This window comes from Pyrus communis, chromosome 2, assembly GCF_963583255.1.
Source record: "Pyrus communis chromosome 2, drPyrComm1.1, whole genome shotgun sequence".
Classification (NCBI taxonomy): Eukaryota; Viridiplantae; Streptophyta; class Magnoliopsida; order Rosales; family Rosaceae; genus Pyrus; species Pyrus communis.
In genome coordinates this window covers 9918981-9939846 of record NC_084804.1, presented here as the reverse complement: position 1 = coordinate 9939846, position 20866 = coordinate 9918981, and the positions used below count along the sequence as shown (strand labels likewise).

The 20866-nt window shown below is 37.9% G+C and overlaps 1 protein-coding gene and 1 pseudogene across 2 annotated transcripts; one reads left to right on the top strand and one right to left on the bottom strand.

Annotated features, from left to right (window-relative positions):
* The first annotated feature begins 2126 nt into the window (after positions 1-2126).
* Positions 2127-6588, top strand: LOC137726585 (heat stress transcription factor A-1e-like). Of its 2 annotated transcripts, XM_068465521.1 has the most exons (3): positions 2127-2664; positions 4243-5565; positions 6024-6588. In XM_068465521.1, exons 1-2 carry the CDS (start codon positions 2419-2421, stop codon positions 5518-5520), a joined length of 1524 nt encoding a protein of 507 aa, XP_068321622.1. In that variant the 5' UTR covers positions 2127-2418; the 3' UTR covers positions 5521-5565; positions 6024-6588. The 2 variants fall into 2 exon arrangements, with proteins under 2 accessions (XP_068321622.1, XP_068321621.1); XM_068465520.1 differs by lacking the exon at positions 6024-6588 and having other exon boundaries at positions 2128-2664; positions 4243-5996.
* Positions 6589-8145: 1557 nt separating this feature from the next.
* LOC137724717 (G-type lectin S-receptor-like serine/threonine-protein kinase At4g27290) lies at positions 8146-12887 on the bottom strand (annotated as a pseudogene).
* Between the last annotated feature and the right edge of the window lie 7979 nt (positions 12888-20866).

The following is a 20866-nucleotide window of genomic DNA, read 5'->3' as shown; positions in this document are numbered from 1 at the left end:
GAAACAACGGAGATGAGTAAGAATAATTAAATGGTTTAATTATTTATCTAAGGCTAGGATTAATTAATATGTTAATTAATCAAACGAATAAGTTCGTTAAAGACCTCGGGTTAGTTTTTGGCCGCAAGGCCCAATGGGATTTGAATGTCAAGCCCATTAACTCAAGTTGTATGACAACTTGAATAAACAAAGGGCTTGAAAGCCCAATAAACCCTATGGCCGGCCATGTTAGAAGAATAGGGCATTTGGTCCATTAGGTCACTTATTTGAAGGGACTATATAAAGGACTTTATAGCCTAAAATTCATTAAGGGTTATTTTTGGGGAAAGGATGAGAATACAAGCTCTCTTTTCTCTCTAAAATTTCGGCCACCTTGGAGGGATCATCTAGCAATCAAACTCCTCCAAGGTCACTCATTTCTTCTTCATTATGCCTTGGTGATGAATCATTAGAGGTTCTCAATTTTGGGAACTTGGAGAAACCTTTTCATCCATCCAAATCCATGGATCTAAGATGCAAGGAATGAAGGCCCTCTCTTTGGGTGATTAGCCTTTGCTTATGCAAAGAGGAATCTACAAAGGTATTGATTTTTCAACTCACTTTGTTTTGAGTTGAGTCTTGGTTCACCTATCTACTAGGCTTTGAAGTTCATGGGTTAAGTTTTGTTTTTGAGTGCATATAAACATGATTCCGCCTTTTAATTGTTAATTGCATGTTGTTGATGTTGCTCAAATGAACTTGTTTTTCACAAATCTTCCTTCAGTTCCGACTCATGTGCAGGATAATGGTTGAGGAGCTATAGATTCAGCCGTGCAGTCACTCTAGGTGACTCCGGCTGACGTGTTAATATTACCGGCATATTATGATTTGTTTATCTCAACTGCTTGATGCTTATACTGTTTGATTGGATATTTTGACATGGCATATTCTGGCATGGCATATTTGAGCTTTATCGTTTTTTTTTACATGATTGGGTATACAAGTACATATAGTATTTATGGGAAAGTATACGGGTTTTACAGAGAGTGGTAATAACTTGATATTGAAATGGTTTGAAAAACAAAAACTTTGTTTTTGCCCACTCATGTTTTCTATTTTGCGCCCCTCCAGGTTTTAGGTAGCGGTGACGTTGGTGGCGAACGAGGCATCGGGGCAGTTTTGACTGAGCACCCTCCATGTAGGATTTTCTAGTTATCGCTTGTGTAGTACTTGTTTATTTTGGACTGCACCTAGGATACTTGAACTTCTACTTTGCGTTTTTCCTTCCGTTTTCATCACTATCACTCACTGATCTTTTTATTGTAAATTATCTTGTCGGCTTTATTTCCTTGTATTTTCACTCTAATACTTTCGCATTGCGCACTTGGCTACGTCACCCTCACGTAACGGCTAGCACACCCCGATATTTGGATTGGGGTGTGTCAGGACATGTGGCCCACCCAAACATTTTTTATTTTTTATATTTTTCTAAAAAAAATTTAAAGCCAAAAAAACTAGACCGTTGATATGGAAATCAAACGGTTCAGATTCAAAGTGACTGAGTAGGGTTGACACGCGGGCCCCATCGTCTGAAAATTTGTCGTGAGACGCTCCTCCACGCGCCTGGCACAAATTTTTTTTTTAACGTGGTTGACGTCAACCTTGCATTAGTCTCCCTCAAGCGCTTGGGCTTTGGACTCCCACCTGCCCTCTCCCACGGGCTCCCCCTTGCCCAATTACCCAAATGGCCTGGAGCTAGTTTGGGAGGGGATTGAGTTGCTTTTGTTCCCTGTCCACCGAGCTAAACAGCACACTGGATTTGCTCTTCGAGCGGAGAGATTCGGGCTGGAGCTAGTTTGGGAGGGGATTGGGTTGCTTTTGTTCCCTGTCCGCCGAGCTAAAGAGATTTGCTCTTAGAGCGGAGAGATTTGGGTTGGAACTAGTTTGGGAGGGGATTGGGTTGCTTTTGTTCCCTGTCCGCCGAGCTAAAGAGATTTGCTCTTAGAGCGGAGAGGATTTGTTAAGTTTTGGGAATTCAGTCACTTAATCGGTTGGGCAAATTAGGAGGATGGTGGACTTGCTTTAAGTGAGAGGTAGTTTTAAATAGAAAAACTCGTTATTAAAATTGCTTCTGAGGATACGTGATTTTGAGAAGCAGCAATTCCAAACGCGTTCAGCTTCCAAAACCCACAAATTTATGCCAAAGCGCCAACGCATGGGAAAAACTACTTAAATGTAAATAGTACCAATTTCCGTGTAAATAATTGGACTTGTGTGGGCTGTTGTCATCGAAACTTGCCGCGACTCGTGATTTGTGACTAATGCATCTTCCCCCATCCCCTTCTCCCTCATCATCTCCTGCAATCTAGGGCTTTTCTCTTCCCACTCTCTCTCTCTCTCTCTCTCTCTCTCTAAAACACCCAGTTCTCCCAAACCCTGATGCAAACAGCCATGGAGGGAGTCGAAGACGCCGCGTCGGTCATCAACTCCGCCAACACTCCTCCTCCGTTTCTCAATAAAACCTACGATATGGTGGATGACCACTCCACCGACGCCGTCGTCTCCTGGAGCAACGGCAACAACAGCTTCGTCGTCTGGAACGTCCCCGAGTTCTCGAGGGACGTCCTGCCCAAGTATTTCAAGCACAACAACTTCTCTAGCTTCGTCAGGCAGTTGAATACTTATGTGGGTATTTCTTCCCTTTCCTAAATTTTGATTCTTTTGTGCTTTTCTGCATTTGATTCTTGTTTTCGCGGTGATTCCGATTGGAACTGTTAAATTTGGAGTGGTCAAGCAGGATCAATGTCCGATTTGGTTTTGCAATTGTTATTTTGGCAAAAGGGTTATCAATTTCAAAGGTTGTAAATAAGTAAATTGTGAATTCTGTTTGTGTGTATTTATATCACATGATTTAAACCATTGTTGTTGAATTGGATTCTTTGTCATTCACTGGGTTCCTTTGAGTCCATGCGATCACCATGTCATGTGATCGAGTAGAAAAGATTTCAATTTGTTTGGTTTTGTTTTGGACTAGTGGAAAACCTAGAAGGAAAAAGGACATTAGAGGTAGAACTACATTGAGATTTAAATTTCGAGCCAACTACTTATGCACAAACTGCCATATTTTATGTGTTTCTTTGAAAAATTTGTTCCGATTGCATTTTATTTACAATTGATGAAGATATTTTCTTTATAAAGTAAGACTGGAATTCTTTTTCTTTTCTGTTTTTGGTATTGAATCCATTCTGTATAAAGTGGAATGAAAATTTTCTTAGACGTGCTGATAATGTCCCGAAATTCCCATCTTATCTCGATGACTGAAAGGTTTTTTTCCCTTGCAGTTCATTAAAAACCTGGTGATAGGCATTGTGATCTTTTAAGCCAGTAGTTTGGTTTTTCTACATGTCAACCTAGTTAGTGATGTGATAGTTTGACATGTTGAAAATGTTTCTCTGTACAAGGACGATGTAGTTATATGCATAATACAAAATGTAGTAATACATGTTGTCTGAACTCTTACAGATAACAGGTATCAAGTAGTGATCCGGTTTTGGTAAATACTTATTGGCATTGTTAATAAAAAAACTAGCGAGGTGTAATAATTCATATGAACTGGTATGTTCTTGAGGTTTGTTCCTTTCCTCTTCTTTTACTTTTAGAGGTTTTAAGTTAAGAATTACTTTTTTCTTCCTTTTCGATTCATACATTCCCATCAAGACTTACTGTTTTAGAGTATACATGATATCAGCTTCTCTTTTCTAGTTTTTTATTTTTGGTTTAGAAAAAAACATGAAAGGTGAAGTTAAGCTATTTTGTTTCTGTGGTTGCATTATCCATGTGAGTATTCATCCACAAATAGATACATACATTTACATCCGTACTTATATACCAAATTGTCTCCTGCTCACAGTTGAACTAGAAAAAATGCTTGTTCACCAAGCAATATATCATAATCAAATGTCTAAAATATGTGTAAAGGAAGTTGTACTTGCGTTCATTATTGGAAATAAAGAAATAAATAGTGAGAGTAGAAAAAGAGGCAAAAGCTAAGGAGTTGCTCAGCAGCATTGGGCTGTTGGAGGTTGGAAACCACAACTAGGAGTATGAGAGGTGCTTGTTACCTAAGGCAAGATCATGAGATGAGAGAATCTGGCTCTGCCTTGTGCTCCAAAATAAATTTTTGTTTATGTTGTTTGTATAACTTCTAACTGACTATTTTCATTATATAGAATTAGTATTTATGCTTTCACATTCAATTTGCAGGGTTTTAGAAAGGTTGATCCAGACCGATGGGAATTTGCAAATGAAGGGTTTCTTAGAGGCCAGAAACACCTTTTGAAGACTGTAAGCAGGCGAAAACCAGCTCATGTACAGAGTCATCAACAACCAGCACCTCAAGTGCAGAGCTCTCAGGTTGGGGCATGTGTAGAGGTTGTAAATCCTGGGCTGGAGGAAGAGGTTGAAAGGCTTAAAGGAGATAAGAACACTCTTATGCAGGAACTTGTTAGGCTGAGGCAGCAACAGCAAGCAACAGATAATCAGTTGCATAATGTTGGGCAACGTATGCAGGGAATGGAGCAGCGGCAGCAGCAAATGATGTCATTTCTTGCAAAGGCTATGCATAGTCCCGGATTTTTATCACAGCTTGTACAGCATCAGAATGAAAACAATAGGCGCATCACTGGAAGCAATAAGAAAAGGAGACTCCCAAGGCAAGAAGATGAAATTTTAGTTGGGAACCTTGGCAGCAAAGTTCTTGATGGACAAATGGTGAAGTACCAGCCTTCAATGAATGAAGCAGCAAAAGCAATGCTGCGGCAGATCTTGAAGATGAATACATCTCCAAAGCTGGAACCATCATTGATCAATCCTGATGCTTTCCTAATTGATAATGTTCCTTCCAATGCAACAGATAGTAGGAACACCTCTAGTCGGAACTTAGGGGTGACCCTTTCAGAGGTTCCACCAATTTCTGCAGAGTGTTATATGCCTGAAGAGTCTAGATTTCCTGTCAGTTGTCATTCTACAGCCATTTCTGAGATCCAGTCTTCCCCTTATGCGGTTGCCAACTCTGCTAAAGAAACTCAAGTTTTGGAAGAGAACATGCATAATTTTCAACAAGATACAGCTATCCCTGAACTAACTCAAATGCAAGGTATTGTTTCAGAAAGCAATGCGGAAATCCCCAATGCAAACTTCATCAGCTCTGAGACTGGGAATGCAGGATACATGGGCATGTCAGCAGGTTTGGATGGGAGACTGTCTACAGATATTGAACCATTTTCTCCTGAGCCTGATTCTGATGCCTTGCCAGATGGGGTCTCTAGCCTTCCGAGCATTAACGATATCTTCTGGGAACAATTTCTTACAGCAAGCCCACTGCCTGGTGACACAGATGAAATTAGTTTGAGTTCCGATGATGGAGTGGCTGTGAATCAGGATTTGCAGTTGGGGAAGGAGAATGGATGGGAAAAGAGTCAACATATGAATCACATCACTGAACAAATGCAGCTCCTTGCATCGGGGAGCAGAACTGGTTGATCTCATCTTTCCAATTGTATATACATGTTTCTTGCTTATCAAGAGGTAAATTTACAATCCACCATTTACGGTTAAAAGATTGTGAATAGTTACCTTCCCTCAATATCAACCGTACCGAAGGCAGTCAACCACTCACGGTTGATCTTAAAGATGAAAACGTGTGTGCCTTTGCATGGATAACTTTTAGCTTTACAACTTATCTCTTCACCTATGCATCAATATATGCAATAATAGCTGTACTACTTACTCCTAAACACACAGAAACTAGCTTAAATAGCAACATTGGTTTCCAATTTGTACGAGCGATGATGTGCAATGCTTCTGATGCTACTATTTTGAAATCCCAGTCTAGTGAGGACTCTTCTTTTTTTGAGCTCCGACCGAACATCTGTTGCCTTTTATCCTTGGAACTGTTTTTCACTCGATCTGTTAGCAATTCAATTATGCTGCAGGAATATTAATATTGAGTTTCCAATTTTGCAATTTTTATGATGTTTGCACAGGTTGATGTTGTGCCCTGATGAGCAGGAAAATCTTGTATTCAAATGACTACTGACCACCTAGGATCCAAGTTTAAGGAACTCTTATCCGCCGTGTTGTATCCGGAATACCGGTATTTCTTGTTGCATTTTTGTCCAAGACCTTTACGGGCGCATATAGTGAAGTTTATTGTCACTAATCTAATAAGCGGCCTATCCTGTTCCGGGTTAGACGTAAATAGGTTGGGTGGTTGTTACTAATTAGGCATGGATTTTTTCTTCTTGTTTATTTGCATACGTGTATGTTATGTGCCTCTTATGAGGGAGAAAATTTTCGGTGGGTTAGGAACTTGGTCTAGTGCATCAAGTGTCATGATACAAAATTATATGAAAATTGAGCTTAATGCTAATGGCATGTTGAATCAAAGTAAAATGTTGGATCCTGGTTACGGACCGTTCATGGCTTACTAATCATAGAGGAATTAAAACCCAAAATTAAGAATTTTAACTTTCGAATTTGGAGGAATTTTACTTTTGAAGCCAAGTGGTATTTTGATATCTGGGGAAGCTTGCCATCGGAAATTCATTATTTTACTTGCACTCTTAAAAGAAAAAATTAGATTCCCCCACATCTCTTTCGCAGGTTTTAGACTTCATTCATTTTAAATATTCGGGAAAGGGATACTCTCCGGATCCCTTCCACCAAGGCCACAAATCCGGACTTTTAAAATTTGATACATCAGCTAAAGCTATTATAACTTTATTATCAAGGTATATAATTTTTTTTCTTTTTCCTGAATCTTTTGTTGGATGCAATCGTTTTTTGGTTTTTTTTTTTTTTTTTTTCGGAGGGACTATGTTTTGTTTGCATATGAGTGTTTTGTGGTTTTTGTTTGCATATTTCAGTTTTGACTATTTGTAGATAGTATTTCTCAATAAATAATGAAAAATGGGTCTCTGCTTTTTTTGAAAAAGGGAAATGGTGTGTTGTGAGTGATTGAATAATATTTACATTGCAATTAATAAAGTTAGCATGAATTGTGGTCAAGTCAATTGTAAATTATCCAAAATGACAATATGATTGGTAACGTTCTGGTTACGGCAACCAGCAATCTGTGATGTTGTGAAGATAACAATTTTAGTGTTTTTGGATTGAAAGCCTTGATTAAGAATGCCAAACTAATAAATTTATTGAAAAATTACAAGATCTAAAAAATATGCAGATTTGAAAATGTGTAAAATTGTATACACAAAGCGTAAGGATTGATGAGTATGGTTGGTTAAGAAAATTGGTTTTCTTATGTTAATCGTTGGACAAAAGCTTAGTGGGACTGATGGAGAGTATAATTTTAAAGAGAGTATATGTATGGACTTAGGTGACAAAATAGATTGAATACGAAGGCAACAAATTGGTTGCTGACAGCGCGATAGGGAGAGGTTTGCTTAGAGACTGAAATTTCAAAGATGGAGATATCTTTGTTTAAATATTTTTGAAAACAACAGTGCTGTAAAATGATAAAAGAAAGAGATTTTCTTAACTGATCAAATTGTTTATCATGACTAGCTTGCCTCTTTTGGGTTAATAAATGTTATATGCATTTTTAATATGTTAATTACAGAATTCTGCAAATGGCCTTTTACCACAATAGTGGAAAGGAGTTGAGCCATTGCATGACAACGTTGGTTCGAACACCGTCGGTGTTTAATCTAACAAATCTATCATTTGACGAAAAAAAAAAATTACAGAATTTTCTTTATATTTTTCAAATTTATCAGGTTTAGGACTATAATGGTTAAATCTAATTAAGTTTTTGGAATTTTCTAATCAACAGTATTTTCGTTCGTTGCAGGGTTTGGTGATTCTACTATTGAACTGCACAGAGTTGAGAAAGAAAAAAAAAAGACCATTTTGTTGGCAATCAATCTAAAGACATAATAGAAAAGGTATGAATAAAATTCCTTTGATGAAATCTCAAAAAATTTAATTCGTGTTTATGTTTTCTTATTTATTGGTTATCAATGAACTTGCCGTTGTTTCTGGACATCAAACATTCCAAATTGTATTTGTTTTGCAAATTGACCTCTGTATCGTGTGTAACCATGATGATCAGTCGTGGTAATTGAGTATCAATTTATAAATTGAGTATCAATTTATTTTAATGTAAAATATCATAACCTTGTTGGTTAAACTTGCATGTCCAAGAAGGTTGTAGTCATGATTTGGATGACGAAATACCCTGTTCTTCTTCCTACTCAACATCTCAAGCAGTATGACTCCCAAGCCAAACACATCAGATTTCATCGAGAAAATTCCATCTGCTGCGTATTCCGGAGACATATAACCATTGCCAGATTAATATGCAGTGACCAGTGAGAGAGAATTTCAAAAGCAGAACAATAAAATTATAAACCACAAAACAAGTCTAAGCATGCTTACTAGGTTCCAACCACTCTGTTTGTATTGGCCTGACTTTGGTCACCGCATAATGTTTTTGTTGGATAATGGCCAAATGTTTCCTTGTTTTGTGGCTTGTTTTGTGGCTTAATTGCTCCATGTTTTGTGGCTTTTTCAAAGCCATGTTTTGTGGTTTTTTCAAAGCCATGTTTTGTGGCTTTTTCAAAGCCATGTTTTGTGGGAGAATGCTTGGATTAAGAAAAGCATAAAAAGAGAGCATTTGGCAAAACAAGGATACGGATGTGAGAAGGAAAGCATCCAAAAGAGATGGTGTGAGCATTTTGGCTCTACCATGGGCATGGATGAGAGAAATCAAGAGAGCTAGAGTGAAAGATCTCTTGTGAAAGAACTCTTGGGGTAGAGTGAGGCTCTTGGGAAAATTCTGTGAGTGGGTGTACAAGGGTTATGGGATTGGGTTATGTCGATTTAACTCATGTGTAACTTGTACTGTTTTTTTTTTCTCATAGTGAAGAGCAATATCTCTCCGAGGACGTAGGCAGTTTTTTGCCGAACCTCGTAAATTTCTCGGTGTCTTTATTTCTTGTATTTTAAACTATTCAACTGTGTGTGATTTTGGTGAGGTTGTAATCTGAATCTCGGTTCCGCACTAACGAACGGGCCAAGGCACAACAATTGGTATCAGAGCATCGTTGGGGGCTTTGGTTCGTTGGAGGTCCAGATTTGTTGTTCACCATGGAATTTTCAGTTGAGCAGTTTAAATAGAGAGGCGGTTTTGCTCTTGGTAAAGGAGAGTAATGGAAGCCTGAAGAAATGGAAGCCGTGTTTAGGGATGCTTGGATCAACTGCGAAAGTTGATGTTGAGGAAGAAGACAAAGGCCTCTTTCTTCTTACCTCACTTTCAGATTTGTACGAGAACCTTGTGAAACTTTACTGCAAGGAAAGAAACAGTAAGTTTGGAGCAGATGCAAGTTTCTTTGGTGTGGAATGATACACACAAGAGACCATGGATGATGGTGGGCACAAGACTGCTTAAGCTATTCAAGGTTGAAATCGTGGAAGAAAATTGGAAAGAGGATCTGAGAGAGACAGCAGGTTCGGATCCGGTTCCGGAGGCAAGGGTCCACAATGCTACGGGTGCAAGGCCGGGTTAGCAAGTTTGTGGTGGAAGACTTTGAGTATGCCCTCTAGGTACTCGAAGCAACACTTCTCCTGGTGATGTTTAGTCTCAAGTGTTGCAGGGGTTTTGCAGCAGGTGGAGCTATGAGATTCACAGGTGATGAGAAGGTCCTGAGGTAGGAGGAAGTGTGGGAATTTTGTCTGGCTCGATGGGTTGTTGCTAGAAATAGGCGCGCTGACGAATTTCCAGGTTGCAGACAATGAAGAGGAGGAAAACCTGCTGGAGGAGACGAGGATGTGTTGAGATCCTGTCTGAAGCTAAATGGTGATTTTTAGCTTGCAGCAGCTGCACATGCATTGGCAGTAACTGAATCGGAACAGGACCAACGAGGTTGATTCAGAGTGTGCATGCTGGTACGTAAGGCCAATGGACTTTGGTACAATTTGGCCAAGGTGGAGATTGTTGGATAATGGCCAAATGTTTCCTTGTTTTGTGGCTTAAATTGCTCCATGTTTTGTGGCTTTTTCAAAGCCATGTTTTGTGGTTTTTTCAAAGCCATGTTTTGTGGCTTTTTCAAAGCCATGTTTTGTGGGAGAATGCTTGGATTAAGAAAAGCATAAAAAGAGAGCATTTGGCAAAACAAGGATACGGATGTGAGAAGGAAAGCATCCAAAAGAGATGGTGTGAGCATTTTGGCTCTACCATGGGCATGGATGAGAGAAATCAAGAGAGCTAGAGTGAAAGATCTCTTGTGAAAGAACTCTTGGGGTAGAGTGAGGCTCTTGGGAAAATTCTGTGAGTGGGTGTACAAGGGTTATGGGATTGGGTTATGGGATTGGGTTATGTCGATTTAACTCATGTGTAACTTGTACTGTTTTTTTTTTCTCATAGTGAAGAGCAATATCTCTCCGAGGACGTAGGCAGTTTTTTGCCGAACCTCGTAAATTTCTCGGTGTCTTTATTTCTTGTATTTTAAACTATTCAACTGTGTGTGATTTTGGTGAGGTTGTAATCTGAATCTCGGTTCCGCACTAACGAACGGGCCAAGGCACAACAGTTTTAGTCAGGCCGAAGTATGAAATCTTCGTGTTCATATTATTATCTAGCAGAATATTACTACATTTCAGATCTCGATGTATAATCCTTAATCTAGAGTCTTGGTGAAGATAAAGAAGCCCTCGAGCAACTCCACTGATAATGTGGAAGCACTTAGGCTAGTCGAGCAATTTTTGTCCCTCCTGATCTGAAGAAACTTTAAGCCTGTTATTTCAGTGCCACATTGAATCCTAGTATAATAAGGTTGAAAATTTAAGGATCATACCAAAAATATAGAAGTCCAAGCTTTTGTTGGGCATGAATTCATATATTAGAATCTTTTCGTCTTTTTGAATGCAACAACCGAGAAGCTTAACAAGATTGCGATGCTGAAGTCTGGCTATGAGTATAACTTCAGTTTTGAACTCTCTCATTCCTTGTCCGGAATTCTTTGAAAGCCTCTTTACTGCAATTTCTTTTCCTCCTATCAGTGTACCCTATGGACCATCATTTCGAAAAGGCTTAAATTTTGTATAGCAATTTAGCTAATTTTGATTGCATGAATTTATGTTACCTTGTACACAGGTCCAAAGCCACCTTCTCCCAGCTTGTTGCAGCTTGAAAAGTTGTCAGTGGCTTTAGCTATGGTGGTCAAGTCAAACAGTGGTAACTCCATCTCTTCCCCGTCTTCTCCGAGGTACTCGTCTCTGCAATCCTTTCTTCTGTGTCCTGGAATAGTAGGAAATTAAATACTACCTTATCTAATGCATTTTTAATGTGTCTGAAAATGGTTACCTTCATATCTGAGTTTCTTCTTCCGTATGTACAATATTGTTCCAACGAGAAAAACTGCAGAGCTGAGGAGAATTGCTAGTAGCTGTCTCTTGTTGAAATTGCTCTTTTTCTTAACATGATCTGAAATATCCGTATAAAACAAACTTTGCAAGTGCTCGTAGTGTTGCAGTAACTGTGGTTCTTCTAACACTAGCTTATTTAAACCCTAATTTGCATAATTGCAGATAAAGGTCTTAAGACGTACCTAGTTCTGAAGCTGCCATCCGTATATAGAGGTCTTGACCACTGCCGGGAGTGAATTCTTTTATGTCGATGAGGTTACCAAACCAATGCACGCAGCCACTTCCTCCCTCCCTGATGTCTAGATTTGCACACGCCGTGCAGGAGCAGTTTCCCCAACATAATCCCTTGCATTCCGCCAGGCTCATGCTTTTATCAAACCATGAGGAAGATGTGTCTGGCAATTTAATCCCACTATACTTAACGAAGCCATCTCCATCGCTGCAGGCCAACGGAGTCCTTCGAACACATCCATCAGACCAATATCCCGAATTCCAATCTTTCAAAGATTTTGGTACAAATCCCTTCAAGCATGCACATATTGCAGAGTTACTATTGATACTGCAACTAGAAAATGGACCACACAAGGCATAACCTTCACACCGATCTGTTAGGAATGTAAGGGCAAGTTCCCAACTCTCTGTTTGGTACACCCATGTGAACCGCTCTATGACCCCTGATGAGTTCAATACATATCTCGAGAACGCTGACATGTTCTGGAGCCTGTACTCATAATAGACCTCATCCTTGTTCATCACAAATTCAGACCCGGATATTGGATTTGGTTCTCTGACACCATATCCGTATCCTGTCAAATAAAGGCCATTCCATGACCCTCCTCTGGCTTGTATCTTAGCTCCTTTCACAATAAAAAATTGTGGTAAGCCACGCTGATCCATTCATGCCGAAAACTCTCCCGGAGCTCTGTGCTATTCCAAGACGATACATCCCTCTCAAAACCGGTAACCAAGTCCCAACCAAGCTTCATTTCCAGTAGGAATGTGTCACAAGGATATTCAAAACTCTGCCACAAGAAGTTATCGGGGTTAGTTTCTTTCCCATCTTGTACCACAAGATTTCCAGAATCCAATAGTTGCGATATAGGATTCCCCGCAATTCTTGATGAATTCGATGACCACACAATGCTGTTTGAGCTATTCAGGAGGACTAGAACTCCTTGTTCAGTGAGCTTCAAAAGTCCTGAAGAATCACCAAGTGGTGTTCCTCTGTTGGCTACCCACACAACTGCATCAGTAGAAAAAGTGTACCGTATTCCCAAGTACCGACTTTTCGATTTACCAGGGCTAAATAATCCCAGTTCATAGCTTCCACCTACTGAAACCAGAGTTTCGCCATCTCTTATATATCCACTCGGAGTGATCGTGACAAGTGCAGTTGCAACTGAGATTCTTAGGAGGGAGAATAAGAAGAACAAGCACATAAAAAAACTTGTCAAGGCTTGCATCGTTGTTATGAGATTGCATGCTCTATCCAAAGAAATTAATACAAAAAATTATGCAAAGAAGATGGAAAAATCAAAGTAAATTCAAATACTTGGGATCTCTTGATTGACCCAACACCTTTGGTTTGGAAAGTAAAAAAAAAAAAAATTGTACAAAAAAATTAATTATTAAAAAATATTGTTAAAATGACGAAAATACCTGTCTTATTCGATGCATTATTTTGGGATTCTTTTGAATTTTTTTTAATCTTGGGGGCATTTTTGTTCAAATATTTTTGTAGAAGCTTGATGACACCAAAAACACTATTCACCTTTGTGTCGGCTTTGTATATAAGATTCTTTAAAGTAATTTTATATATATTGTTGATTGGTACGTATATATTATGTCAATCATATTTTTATTATGTATTTATAAAAAATAAAAAAGATCGATTACCAAATGAAGACGTACCATTGCCAAATGAAAGCTATCGAAGACAAACTAAATCATATCAACACTAAATTAAAACATATTGATGCCAAATGAAGAAGTACCAATGTGAAATGAAACAGCCCAAGTGCAACCCGAACTGTGAGTTTAGAGCATCTCCAAAAGATATGTCAAATATAGCATGTCAAAATTTTATATGATGGTTGATATGGCAAATTGAATACAAATGCTAAATTGTCACATCCCGGCCCAGGGCGGATCACTTCCCGAGCCCACTCCACCACTGTAGCACAATATTGTCCGCTTTGGGCTTACCATTCCCTCACGGTTTTGTTTCTGGAAACTCACGAGCAACTTCCCAGTGGATCACCCATCATGGGATTGCTCTCGCACGAACTCGCTTAACTTCGGAGTTTCGATGAACTCCAAAGCCACTGAGCTCCCAAAATGTCTCGTGCTAGGTAGGGATGGGAATATACATATAAGGATCACTCCCTTGGGCGATGTGGGATCTTACAATCCACCCCCTTAAGGGCCCGACGTCCTAGTCGGCACACCACGGCCAGGGTTAGGCTCTGATACCAAATTGTTAAACGGAATGGTAAGCCCAAAGCAGATAATATCGTGTTATGGTGGTGGAGCGGGCCTGAGAAATGATCCGCCCCGGGCCGGGATGTGACAATTGGTATCAGAGCCTAACCCTGGCCGCATGTGTGCCGACGAGGATGTCGAGCCCCTAAGGAGGGTGGATTGTAACATCCCACATCGCCCAGGGGAGTGATCCTTAAATGTATATTTCCATCCCTACCTAACACGAGGCCTTTTGGGAGCTCACTGGCTTCGGGTTCCATCGAAACTCTGAAGTTAAGCGAGTAGCGCGCAAGAGCAATCCCATGATAGGTGACCCACTGGGAAGTTTTCACGTGAGTTCCCAGAAACAAAACTGTGAGGGCATGGTCGAGGCCCAAAGCGGACAATATCGTGCTATGGTGGTGGAGCGGGCTCGGGATGTGGTGGACCCCAAGCCGAGATGTGACATAAATCTTCTTCTTTTCTAGTGGATGTGTCAAATATTTATTTTATTGGGTCTAGAGTTACATTAACTATTAAAAAATAATCAAAATTAGTTTTAGTTTGTATTCTATTGATTGTTAACGGGACTCATACATTAAAAAAATTAAATAAAATATATTTGACTCATTCTTTGTTTGTTGTAAAAAAAGGTAGCTAAAAAGTAAGGAGTCAAATGACTCACATGGAACATCATATATGGCATATCCATTGGAAAACACTTGAATGTCTTTTAATCATATTTGGCATATTTGACATCTCCTTTGGAGATAGTCTTTGGCTACCTCAAAGCGCTCCGTTTGGTTCACGAGAAAACGTGAGAAAATATTCACTCTTTGTTTGTACCCAAGAGTGAAAAATCCAACGCACAACCAGATTTCTCTTGATTCAACTCACCATAAGAATCCATTGCTAACATTGATCTAAGGAACAATTTTAGGTTATGATGATATCAACATTGTGGATAGTGCAGACGAAATATTTAGCATATAACGATAATTGTAACAACACATAGCTATTGTAGACAACATTGATAATTATAACAACACATCGACAATCTATAGTTATTGTTGACAACATCGTGGACATATAGACAAGGTACTCACATTATAGACATAGTATCAATAATGTCTAAACAATATAATAATAACATATACTAAAACTCAACAAAAAACTTACTGTTTATTAACAGTAAACGGGCGAAAATACCCTCCAATTCCTTTGTTATTAGCCTTTTTTTCCGTCTCCACCTGTCGATCACTTCTCAGCTTCTGTCATTTTCAATGGCATAATTCTACACTTTTGTCTATCTGACGTCCTTTTGGTTGGTGGTTGTGCCGTCGGCCTTTAGCCGGGAAAAGGATCCTCTCCTGAGCACAGGACATCCTGACCATGAAATTCGGACCGTTCAAATTTAATCAAACGGTTACAATTATTATAACTTTTAAAGAACCTTCTGTTTGGATCCCCATCCTGAGCTCAAGAGAGGTTCCTCTTCCCTCCAGCCGGGTCTCTTTGACCCTGTTCTTAGTTTTCTAAAGTTACACGCAAGGTTTTGTGGCACAAAAACAGATTAAAATGATAATGTAATGGGTTGTTGGACAAAAAAATAAGATTAAAAAAATGTCAGGAGTTAAACACAAGTACATGATTTGGAATTCCATGATCGTAATTGTTAATCGTACATCATGCAATTAGTTTTCATTAAGTATTATTTATATTTAATTTTAAATATTAAATATTAAATTTTGAAATGATTTCTGACCATATAATGTATAATGAACGGTCACGATTAAGGAATGTTCAGGAGATCATAGGATCCTTAGAAAAAAATCCGACGAGAATCATTTTCCCATGATCTGTGGCACAGAAAATAATAAATAATGATAAAGAAATTAGTTAGAAAGAAAAAAATGATTAAAAAACTGTGAAAAGCTGGTTTGGTGTGTTCATTTTTATATGCGGTTCAGGTGCTTGAGATGTGCATTTTAGAGTTGTTTGCCTTTTTTTTTCGTTGGTTTTAATTCTGCTTTGCAGGCTCTGAACCCTTAGGCAAATATACGTATAAATTATTTGAGAAAGCAATTGGAAATTTTCTGGTTTGTAGCCATGTGAAGGGAAAGCAATTGAAAATCAATGTAGCTTTTGTCCATGTTGCCAAAAGCATTGAACCTGAACAGGATAGTTTCACTGCAAAAAATCCCTTTGTTCCATATTTTTAAAGGAACAAAGCATGCCATTTTAAGAGTTTCTATAAAAAATTATGTAAACCAACTAAAAATCCGACTTTTTTCCTACTTTTGAATGGATGAAGCATGCGGTTTGAAAATCAATCTAACTTTTCTTCATGTGGTCTGAACCATTGAACCAAAATAGGGGTAATTTGAATTCAAAAATCCTTTTTTTTTCCCCTACTTTTGAATGAATTAAGCATGGCATTTTAGGGCTTTGCATGGAAGATTATATAAACCAACTAAAAATCCTATTTTTTCCTACTTTTGAATGAATCAAACATGCCATTTCAAAATGAGTGGGGTGGATTGATATTGCCATAAAAAAATGTTGACTCTTTTTTATGACTTATTTTTGATGAGATTTATAATGTTGTCTGACACACCCTTTGATGAGATTTATAATGTTGTTTGACACACTTTGATTCGGAATGTTCACTTGAACTCCCAATCGAGTTGTGCTGACCGACACCTAAAATGTGACGAAGCCATAAAGTGTAGTGTAGTGGAAAAAGGATGTGAATAAATTTAAACCTAAAAGTGCCTAGTCAAAAGAGTGCGCGGGTGAACGGGATTGAACCCATTTCACACGTGATATCAGAACATAAAATAGTATAGTAAATAGGATGAGGGTTATACCACTGAAGATAACCATCTCCTGAGATTTGTTAGAATCGTCATTTACACATAAGCACAGCTACTAATCCCGGAGGTGTGAGAAAACAAAGTTAAGTGGGTTAGCAACAACATTTGTAAGAAAACCTTTATTTTCGAACATAGTAACCCCTCATTGTAAAACAAGTATAGCTTCCTTAAAACATACTACGTAAGTATGTAACAAAAGTACAACAACAATATAACTAGAAATATGCCAAATCATGATATATCAAATGCCGCAGTAATATAATCATGTGATAATCAAGTATAACTAAGTGCTCATCCATCTAAGCTGACACACGAGTTCGTATAGATAATTTCTGACAAGAATAGGACTGGGTGTAATCAATACACTCTAGTACTATGATCATGTGAACGCTGGTGCAGAAGCACAGTCACATACGAGTTAGGATTGCCTAATGCAATTTGTACGACAGAACTGGCACCTAACTTGGATCCAAGGCGAGCGAACGATGCGAATGTGAACATACACGTGAAGGACTGGCCCTGGGGCAGAGTACTAACACAGGGGTGCAGCAAGATGAGAATATACAAATATGTATGAATGTCATGACAGTAATTTCCCAACCATATAGTAGCATTTATCACATTTAATATCACAATAACCATACTTGGCAATATAAGCGTAAAAATGAAGTACATACGCATTCATGGAAACTATAACTATATATAGGTATAAAAAAAAATTGCCCACTCACAGATACGTAGTCAAAATGAAGCTTTCGAGCCTTACTTGACCCCATACACCCTCAGGATACATTTCCCCTATATATGAAATTACTAATTAACTTAGTTTAATAACACATAAATGGAAACTTAAATATAACCTCCGCAGATTGCTCAAACATAGGGTTTGAATATATGAAATCAATCTACTCGACGTCTCGGACCTACACAAATTTTTAGAAAAAATTTTGGACGCCGGACGCGCCGTTTATGGCATGGCCACATACGCATGCAGAGCTGACGGAGACCTAACAACCGTTAGGAATATTCCATGGAATTTTCTGTTAAATCCTTAACAAAAGTTAACGACATTACCTGAAGTCGTTAGAATATTCCATCAGAATTGATAGAATATTCCGTCATCTTCTTTGGTGATCCTCATCGGTCGCCGCCATCGGAACTTGTCGAAAACTGGAAAATTTCGATCGTGAACACGTCAATCTAAAACTCATCCGATTAGGACCCTCTGAGTTTGCGAGTCAAAACTCGTCCGTTTCGAGTTTGGTTGGTATGGTTGTGTTCGTGGAGTCAAGATGAACACAATGGTGCGGTTTTTGGGCTTGATGTGCGAGTTTTTGTGCTCGTTCATGGCGATTACAAAGAATGGGAGACTTCGGGAGGGAGGGAGAGAAGGAAGATAGAGAGTGAGAGTTGCTTTCTGATTGGTGAGGTAAGAAAGGGAAGAGCTGTGAGTGGTGGAGAAGGATTTGAGGGATTTGATTGGTGAAGGGAATCGGATCCACCAATTAATGAAGGGATTGGTGGATTTTGTACAATTTTTAATGTACAAAATCTGCCTCCCTATAGTGTTTCAAGCACTGATAAATTTATACGTGTTTGTACAAAATATCCGTAATTAACGTATTTTAACGGAGCGTAACTTTTTCGTTACAAATCCGATTCAGGTCTAACTCATTTTAAGAGTTTCTATAAAAAATTATGTAAACCAACTAAAAATCTGACTTTTTTCCTACTTTTAAATGGATGAAGCATGCGGTTTGAAAGCCAATCTAACTTTTTTCCATGTGGCCTGAACCATTGAACCAAAATAGACAAAAAATCACGTAATGCTTTGGAAAATTCCTTGGTGATTCTATTTGGTATGCTTTGAAAGGCCTCATCTTTTTATTCTGGGTTATTTTCCCCTTAATATGTATTTGTCCTGTTTGTGCGTTTGGTACAAGTCTGTCTTCTTATTATTTTACTGTCATTTGTGAGGATTATTTTTTACTACTTTCGTAATGTTTTGCAGGATACATAGATGATAGATTTCGTATGAGCTACCTGCGTCCAACTATGTAAGACAATGTTCTTTGTTTCATTTAAAATGACCTACAACGACATCAATTGTTTGTCTTCTTTGTTGTCATAGAGATTGGATTCAATGTCTTTGACTGAATTGATTGTTTCATTATCTATACTTTCATCTGTTTGGTTGTTGGAAAAATGTTGGCAAACAAAAGAACTCAATTTTAGTGCTATTGTTGTGATGAATACTTAGTTTGACAAACTCATAAAATTTTGGATATTTTAGGAATTTGAGATCTTGAGTTTTAGTATTTTGTTATAAAATTGTAATGAATTTGCAAATTTGTCAAGTATATTGATAGGGATTTTACCACACACACAAAAAGGTTAAAAACTCCTATAATACTTCCAAGAATGACAAGGTTATTGTAGTATAAACGGATTTCGCAAGGTCATTCTCCACATGGATTATTAAATAATTCGAAATAAACCAAATTCCAATTAATTATTGTAATGCAGAAATGTGAGATGATTGATTTTTATGACCTAATTTAATAAAACGAATTTAATTAATAAAAATAAAACAACCTGCAATGTTAAAGTTGAAGGAAAATGAAGCAGTTTTTTTAAATATCAATTTATAAAAACGCTAGGATTCCACCATCACCTAGCAATCCTATGCATTTTTTTACTAATTACTTATGATCTACCAATGCCACTTTGAAGGTTAGGTTTTCCTAATATATATCTTACTTGGAACCTCCAACATATAACGTATATCTAACATGCAATCCGTCCGGACGTTCGGATCAAATATGAACATGAGAGACTCATTAAGTTTTATGAAAACCCATTGAAAAATCATGCAACCCTTAAAACGTGGTGTTCATCTTAAGTGAAATTACAATTATTAATCACAAGAAGCCAGCGCCAATTTCAGGGAACCTTCCGACCAAAATTGCATCAAATTACTTTTATAAAGATCCTAATGGTGATCAGGCATTAAGACAATTAGATAGTTTTAATCACGGTGATTAATAATTCAAAGCATGCATGCAATCAATCATAAGCAATTAAATAGAAATTACATATTCTTGCTAAGGCTCAAGGCTTCGCCCTAGCAAAATGAATTAGTTACGCATACTCATAATAAAAATTAGAGAAAATATCATTAACTAGAAAAAGAATGAAAACACCTTGTATGTAAAAAGTCTAAAATTCTCCAAAGGTTTGTTAAATTCTCTCAATGTCACGTCCTGAACTCTAATGGCTAAAAACCTTATTTATACTACCCCAAATTAAAACCCTCCTAGAAAAAGGTTTTCTAAAAACTAGGAAATAAAATAATAAAATGATAATAGGAATTACATTTCCATTACGACTACGAAATCTGCCCAACACAGAAATAACCACGTTTCTGGACATTTAGGACTCCAAAATAGGCCCAAAATGACTCAAATTAAAGATTAGGACCTCCTCTTCAAGTTCCATGAAGAGCCCAAATCCAAAATCCATCATGTTCCAGCCCAAAAATCACAAATAAGCTCTGCGGCCCAATCTGCCAACACTGCACGCTGGGCATAAATTAATTTGTCACGATCAGATGCTTCGGAATAAAATTATAAAATTTTGACACAACCTTCTTGACAGATTCACAAATCGGCTCCAATTGGAATCACTCAAAAAAAAAATTCCACCGTTTGATTACTTTATGCTCCAAACAAGTTCGCATGTCCTACATTAAAAACACATAGCAAAGCATCAAAATCTCACCAAAATAATAACCAAAATATACCAAGAATAGGGAATAATATATAGTATAAAATCGACTCATCATATATCTTACATTCATGGTTCCATATTCACTTTACCCATAACTATTGAATTTTGTCTCTCAATTGGATGGATTTTTATAGTTTCCAGGATCTACAATTGCAATGCCTTTGATGGATAAAGCTATGAGGACCCGGCTACTCTTAAAGAGCTTCTTTAGCATCGTAAGTTAAAATTGCATATCATTTTTTTGCTTCACGGAATTCGTTATGTTTAATAGCAATTGTTATCTTAGCAGTTTCTAACAATTGGTAAAGTATGGATAA